The sequence below is a fragment of the Lupinus angustifolius genome, chromosome LG19, assembly GCF_001865875.1.
Source record: "Lupinus angustifolius cultivar Tanjil chromosome LG19, LupAngTanjil_v1.0, whole genome shotgun sequence".
Taxonomy (NCBI): domain Eukaryota; kingdom Viridiplantae; phylum Streptophyta; class Magnoliopsida; order Fabales; family Fabaceae; genus Lupinus; species Lupinus angustifolius.
Window position 1 is genome coordinate 8,788,538 of NC_032027.1, and position 7,981 is coordinate 8,796,518.

The 7,981-nt window shown below is 30.7% G+C and overlaps 1 protein-coding gene across 1 annotated transcript; it reads left to right on the forward strand.

The window, feature by feature from the left end:
• LOC109333680 (methyltransferase-like protein 13) lies at positions 4,646 to 7,560 on the forward strand. The gene is made up of 9 exons (XM_019569223.1): positions 4,646 to 4,877; positions 4,984 to 5,097; positions 5,788 to 5,856; positions 5,965 to 5,984; positions 6,068 to 6,120; positions 6,227 to 6,257; positions 6,374 to 6,452; positions 7,004 to 7,164; positions 7,264 to 7,560. Exons 1-8 carry the CDS (start codon positions 4,706 to 4,708, stop codon positions 7,156 to 7,158), a joined length of 693 nt encoding a protein of 230 aa, XP_019424768.1. The 5' UTR covers positions 4,646 to 4,705; the 3' UTR covers positions 7,159 to 7,164; positions 7,264 to 7,560.

Consider the following 7,981-nt stretch of genomic DNA (forward strand, 5'->3'; position numbering starts at 1 on the left):
AAAGTGTGCATGTCAAGAGGAACACTTTGGAAAGCTCTCCTTGAACGTCATGGTTTTGATGAGGACAACTTGTGCCTAAAAGAGCTTGAAGATCACCAACAAATCAACGTGCTTAAGTCTTTATTTGGTACTAGGCTTAGACTAGATTCTAGTTTAAGTTGAGTCGAAGGCTTAGGGCACCTAATACATGTCTCATATGCATATATCTTTTAAATCACTGAAAAACTGAAAAACAGAATCAGTTATGATTTTTAGTCCCGTTAATCGATTAAGAAGGTATTTAATCGATTATCTGGGGTTCTGGACTGATTCTTTATAAACTGCGTTTTCAGAATTAATCTCATAAGTTGCATGTTGCATTTATTAGAGAGTTAGAGCATTCTACGTGTTAATTGCTGCATCTATTTGTTAATTGCATTAGTGAGTTTAGAAATGAGAGATTCCTTGCTTTAGGATTGAGTGCATTTCATGTTATAATTTCTCATGTTTTCCCTCACATGTTCATGCATATTTTGATGTTTTTTCATGAAGTTTTATGATTCTGTAACTTCTGTTTTCATAACTAATACTTGTCATTTCACATGAGTTTGTGTTAGATGTGCATTAGAGTAAAGCCTTCTTGTTGTATTTGATCTTAAGAATAGCTTCATTTTACTCTTGTAATTCTTGAATAAATTGTTGTAAAGGGAATCTCTTGGTGTCGTATCACCAGTAGAGATTGTGTGTTTCTTCATAGCTTAGAGTGTAAGAAAAGGAAAGAACGAGAGATTCTTTGGCTGGGGCTACGCCGAAAGAAACGTTTTCTTTATCGGTAGGAAGGGAGTCAAACCATTGGATAGTTTCTTTGATTTCTTGTCATTTGCTAAGTGTTGTAATTGGATAATGTGTTTGTAAATTACATTGATTCGATTATAGTGAAGGAAATCTCCCAAGTCAGCCGGGAGGCCTAGATGTAGTTTGTAGTGGACATCAAACGAACCAGGATAAAAATTCGCGTTGCAGGATTTGTTTTCTCTCTCTCTCTCTTTACTGTTTTCAATCGATTAATTTGTATATTTGATTCAACTAATACATTCTGTTCATTTGTTGTACTGCAAGCTATTCTGATATACAAATTTGTAAGCTCTGTATTCGTTCTGTTATCGGTTATCTGTTCTGCATTTAATCGTTTCTGTAATTGCTTACTGGTTCTGTTTAATCGATTAATATTGTTGTGTTAATCGATTATCCTGTTTCTGTTTAAAACTGTTCTTTTTGTTAATCGATTAAGATTGTGCATATAATCGATTATCTTTCTTCTTTAATCGATTAAGTAGGGTTGATTCAGCATTAAGTGTTGATTTTGCAAAAGCGGTAGTTCTAACCGCGACACCTATTCAACCCCCCCCTTCTAGGTGAATTGTAACCATTGATACCTAACAACACTCACGATTGTTCTTCAAGAATCAATCATTCCACGAAAATATAGTAGATTGAATAGACTAACTTAAAAATGAAACTATCCGTTAAGGATATATGACTTTCCACACAATTTTTTTGTCAAGTATAAGATTTTTTTTATATCAGTCAATTGTGATAATTGGACTATGAAATTGTTCTAATAAGCAAATTTTAATTAAATGTAAATGCTAGGATTATATTCTTTTTCTCATGGTTTTATTTTCTCATGTCTATGTATTTCCTTACCTAATCACACATACATATTTTTCAAACAAGATTTGTGTTGTCTATTGATCACAAATGGTCAATTACTAATAAACCAAACAATCCATGGAAATATAGTAGATTGGATACGCTAATGTTATTTTTCTTTCGTATTTATTTATGTTGATGTTTAATTTAATATCCATGTGAGATTCAGTTAATTAATGAGTGATGTATTTTTGATAAGTTTGGGATGTAGCTCTTCATGTATTAGGAGAGATAGAACTTGGATGATTTTTTATAATGTATAAAGTAAAAGACAAATAGTTGTATAGTTATACTAAAAATATAGATCAATGAATGATGTCACTACAAAGATATCTTCAAAATAATTATACTAACCATATGTAATGTAAAAAAATCATTTTTAGATATGACAAAGACTATATACGTATGACACTATGTTAGAAGGAAAAATGATTCAAGAATAAAAAACAAAGTCTTATTATATTTTTATTGCCAGATTAAAAATTTCAAAATACATGGTTAACTTGCACTATATATTATCTTATTGACTTTACTAGAAATAAATACTTCTTATTTTCTAACAAATTAATTGTTGAAGTAACCATTCATAACATTTTTATTACAATTCTACATCAACAACAAAATATGTAGAATTCATATTTTATGAGGTAACCCTTCATAACATTTTTATTAACAAACTATGTTTTTATTTTTAATTAAATTTATGCAAAATATATTACCACCCGTGCGAATGCACGAGTATCCTACTAGATTGAATAGGTTGAGATTATTTTTCTTTCTTATTTATTTATGCTCATTTTTATTTTAGTATCTATGTCACATTCATTTGATTAATGAGTCAGAGATTATTGATAAAGTTGGGATGCAACTCTCAATATATTAGAAGAGGTTTTGATGATTTGTTATGTGACAAAAGAAATTAACTTTTGTTATTGGTTTTGAACACAATGGTTAAAATAAGATATAAGAATACAAAAATGATCGTACTTACTTACTAATTTAGAGTATGTTGGAATAATGATTTAGATTCAAGTGTTCAACCATTATGAGATTAATATTTTCATTTTAATGATTTGTGTTGACGTTTTAGTTTTGATGTTTACTTAATTGTGTATGTTTTATTGAAATAGTTTACAATATCACATTTTTTCTTCTTCCATTCAATCTCATGGGAGTAAGGAGTCAGTATAATATTATTGATCACATTTGATGGAAATTCTTGGGGCGTAACATATATCAATGTTTTATATGAAATTTATTATTATTATTTATAAATTATATATTTTTATTATGTTTTTCATTTCTCCGATCTATGTACTTCTATACCTAATCACATATAAGTATTCTTTGAACAAGATTTGTGTTGTCTATTAATTGCAAATGTAGTTCTTTATGATTTAGTGAGAATATTGAAATGAATTACGAGATCAAATTTTTATTCTTCTATGTAATCCTCATGTGAGTAAGAAGTCCATGAATTTATTTTTAATTATTATTTTTAAAATAAAACTTAAAACATTGTGCACTTTGTACAAGATATATACGTCTATCACAATATCACTCTCAAACTCTAAAAAATGTGTATCACTCTTACATTTTATTTTGAAAATATAAAAAAAAAATCTAGGTATACTGAAAATTGAGATTAATGAATGATGCATCTACAAAGATATCTTCAAAATAATTATTTAGGTTTTATAGTAGGCTCCTTTGGAAAAAGACGATGAAAAAAAGTATTCTAACGATATGTAACATAAAAAAATCATTATTAGATATGACAAATACTATATATGTATGATGCTATACTAGAAGAAAAAGTGATAGAAGAATAAAAAGTAAAGTCTTACTATATTTTTATTGTCAGACTAAAAATTTCAAAATACACGGTTAACTTGCACTATATGTTATCTTATCGACCTTATTAGAAATAAATATTTCTTATTTTCAAACAAAATTAATTGCCGAGGTAACCCCTCATAACATTTTTATTTACAATTCTATATCAACAATAAAATATGTAAAAATCATCTTTTATAAGTAACATTTTAAAACATTTTTATTAATAAATTATATTGTTATTTTTAATTAAATTTATGCAAAATACACTATCACCCGTACAAATGTATGGATATTCTACTAGTTGAAACTAAAGTAAGGAACTGTGCAAGGGGAAAGAACCCCAGCAACCTAAAGGTAACAAGCCTAATCAATTAATGGTTTCTAATAAACATAAACAAAATGTGTTACAATAATCTAGCAATTTGTAGTTGTCTTTTTCTAGCAATCTAGGCATTCTCATCCATTAGAGTTTAGATGTATCAATTCCTTTTTTGGTAGATAATCTTACAATATTACTGATCAAACAAGTGCAATTATACCAGTCAAGTGAAATATGAGGTATGATTAAATATTTAAGTGAGAGACTAAGTTCATGATTGACAAATTTTTAGTGCTAAGTTAGTGGACCTCACTAACTTAATGTAGGAGATAAACTAACATAATACTCATTCAAATTTCCAAAAATTTAGTACATCCCTCACTAACTAAAGTAAGTGGGTGTTTTTTTTAGAGAATATATTTGATGTATTCATTTATTTTAAAGTTGATTCTATACTCACTTTAAGGTTAAAATGTTTTGAGTATAATATTTATATATTATTAGTGTAAAAATTTATACACAACTAATATATAATTTATCATTTATGATTGATGATAATGGAAGTGTATAAAACTTATACCATATTTTTTCCTCAAATATTTTCCCAAACAATTTACCCATTTACATAGGTTAGACACTTTCATATAGTGACCATAATGCCCTTGGCCACGTCATCACACATGTTCTTTTCTTCTACATCATGCATCCATGGTCTTGTTGTGTTCCCATATTTCCCTTTTGAGATTTAGAACAAAACAAATCCAATCAATGAATGCAACATTATCACAGTCCTAACTCATTCAAAATTATCTATCTAAGATTGAAACACACAAACATTGAAGAAGAACAAGAGTTATGACAACAACAGGAACACAAGCCTATGGTGAAGCATGGTACTGGGACAATCGCTATTCCAACGAGCCTGGTTCCTTTGATTGGTACCAAAAGTATCCAACTTTAGCACCCATTATCAATCTCTATGTTCCTCACTCCCAACCCATCCTTGTTGTTGGTTCTGGCAATTCAGGTTTCTATGTTCATCTTTCACTTCTGATCTCTAGATTTTTATCATACCCATTTCATTGGATTCAATAAAAATATGATTTTTATTTCAATTTTTGTTCTTTTTACAGTTTTCAGTGAAGGCATGGTTGATGATGGTTACACGGATGTTGTTAACATTGATATATCTTCTGTGGTTATTGAAGCTATGCAGACCAAATACCGAGATCGTCCCCACTTTAAATGTACCCTTTCTTCTTTCTTTGATTACTGTTTAATATCATGGTTTAATTGTATTTCATTGTAGCCTTCATTTACTTTTATTATAGTTTAGAGTATTATGATGTCGTTTGATCCACGTAGTCGACTCCACCTAATGGGATAAATGCTTGATTGTTGTTGTAGATTGCCTCTTTTGTAATCTAATTATGTAACAATGTGTGTTGGTCTAAGTTGAAGGGGCTTGGATCCCTCTAGCATGTGATCTTGAGTTCAATCTCTGATTCATGTGTATAGGAAATATGTCTTTTCTTTTGTTTTGATACATCTATGCTTAGGCGTCAATTTTTGGGACATTATTCTCTCACTTATTGAGTGTAAGGATAAAACCAATAAAGTTATGCGTTTATTTGATTCTATTCTATGTTATGGGGCTATAAAAGTAGTGGAATTTATAATTTTTGTGCGCGTGTGTGTTTTAGAGGGTGACTTTGAAGCAATAATAAGGTTGTTGTTTAGTGATCATGAAGCCACGAGTTCAAATCCTGGAAACAGCCTCTCTGTTTGCAGGGATAAAGGCTGCGTACATGTATCCTTCCTGGACTCCACTAAGTGGGAGCCTCATGTACTGTGCCGTCATTATTTGTTTGTGTGTGTGTTTTGAACAAGAATAAGGTGATGCTTTAGAGGGTGAATTATATTTAATGATTTGGCAGATATAAAAATGGATGTCAGAGACATGAGTCCTTTTGAGTCTGGGTCTTTTGGTGCCATTATTGACAAAGGTGAGCTTACTTTTTTTTATTATAGATTTTTTTGTCTATATATTATAATTAGAGTACCTATTAAACAATGAATGAATCAGGCTGATACTGTTTGATTTTGTTTTTCAGGGACTCTTGATTCTATCCTGGTGAGTGATAATGGTCATCAAAATACTTATATTTTCCACAAGACACGTCTTATTATTTGCTCATTGCACATTTTTGTTTGTAGTGTGGTAATAATTCAAGACAGCATGCTACAAAGATGCTTGAGGAAGTTTGGAGGTATAATAAAACCATGACCAATATATAATTATGTAGAACTTTTTTTTTTGTATTTTTTATTCTTGATCTGTTCAACATTATTGAAGCAGTTGATGACACACTATAGGGTCCTCAAGGATAATGGAGTTTATATTCTGGTAATTGCACCTCTTTCTTTTGGTTCCAATCTACCTTTAGTTTTACTCCTAAATAAGTCGATGAAATCTGTTTTTGCATGTAACATGGTCATTTTTACTCCTTGTAAAAACTACAGGTAACATATGGAGCACCACTGTACCGCTTGCGTTTGCTAAGGGAATCATGCTCGTGGACAATAAAACTCCACGTGATAGGTTGGCTTTAACCCTCATGTTAATATGATTTTCTTATTCGAAAACTATGAAGCTGTTACTGTTTTTCGTTTGTCTATCTCTCAGATACGTGTCTCTAGGCTTCTGGTTTTGCCTGATTTTAATTTCCATCCTTCACTTTTGTAATTCAGAAAGTCCCAAATAACCTATAACTTGGAATAGACCTGAGTGTTAATGCCTTACTTGGTTAGATACATGAGGGATCACCATTTGCTTTTGATATGTAACAAATGTTTGGTAATTTTTTTCTCCTTAACAAATCCTGTTTGCGTTCCATAATAAAGTGTCTATTTACTGCTCCTCTTCTATTGCACATGGTTTTAAAATGTCGTTCAGGACACATGATGTGGTCACAATAGCTCAGTTTTTGCGGCCACGGCAAATGCATCAGGTCGCAATTGCAGACCGCATCGGCCTTATCATGTCGCAACAGCTGCTATGCAACTGCAACACTGTTTTAAAATCCTTATATGCATTCAAAGGCGGAGTACTAATTATCCTATTGTTAATAACCACTGCCACTGTATATGCAGAGAAACTTGCATCAGAGGACAAATCCAATAATAATCCAGTGTGGGAGCTGACGAAACCGGTTCCACTTAATGACGATGGAAGCTCCGTGGATGAAGCCTTGGGACAGAATCCTGATGTCCACTATATATATATTTGCACTAAGGAAATCAAATGATTTGTGGTACCTTCTCTCTTTTATGCCACTTTTCTTAGCTGAGTGTAAACTTCATATATCCTTTTGCCATTGAACTTATCATTTTTACTATCAGCTTTCTGCCAGGAAAGTTTTGTAAACTCGAGCATTAAAGCATGAGTCGGCATTTTGGAGAGGAAAGCATGTGCACATCTTCACCTGACAAATTTGTATTCGCAACTGTTTTACTGTAGTTGATCTTAGAATTTGTGATGTTAAACCCAAAGTTAACAAACTCTTCTTTGCAATGATATGTATTGTGGTTTTCTCAATGTTTGTGAGATCTAAAGTATCTGCTTTTCTGTAATTTCCAATTTGAACTATTCCTTGAGTTATCTGTTAATTGAATAATTTGTAATTGAATGTTGAAATTTTTTTCCTTCTGAAATCTCTGGGTCTTTCAAGAATTAGCAGTTAACTTTGTTGTGAAGCTGCTGTTATATGTTTTAAAACTTTAGATGTATGCAGTGACAATGTAACAGTTTTTTACACTGTTACTGTATCATCCATGATTCATTTTTAATCATCAATAACTTTCTAAATAAAAGTAATACAAATGAGTAGAGTTGATGTACTGAATGTATATAAATTTTTATATTGACAATGTATAGATATTACACTCGTTTTAAACTTTTCAAGATGGCTTTTGTTTGGGATGCAACGAGTTACCTAAATAGTTATTTTAGACGCAAATTTAATAATACTTATTATTCACACATGTTTCTATATCAAAGAATCAATAAATTAGCTAAAAAAAGTAAGGTTTAAATATGTTTTTCAGTCTTAAAAAAATTTCTTAGTCCTG

What these genes read in the sequence shown, in the direction of transcription:
- LOC109333680 (XM_019569223.1), top strand. Translation starts at nt 4,706, where the DNA reads ATGACAACAACAGGAACACAAGCCTATGGTGAAGCATGGTACTGGGAC. An exon ending in AGATCGTCCCCACTTTAAAT is followed by an intron (nt 5,098 to 5,787) that starts GTACCCTTTCTT and finishes ATGATTTGGCAG; the next exon opens with ATATAAAAATGGATGTCAGA. An exon ending in ATGCTTGAGGAAGTTTGGAG is followed by an intron (nt 6,121 to 6,226) that starts GTATAATAAAAC and finishes GACACACTATAG; the next exon opens with GGTCCTCAAGGATAATGGAG.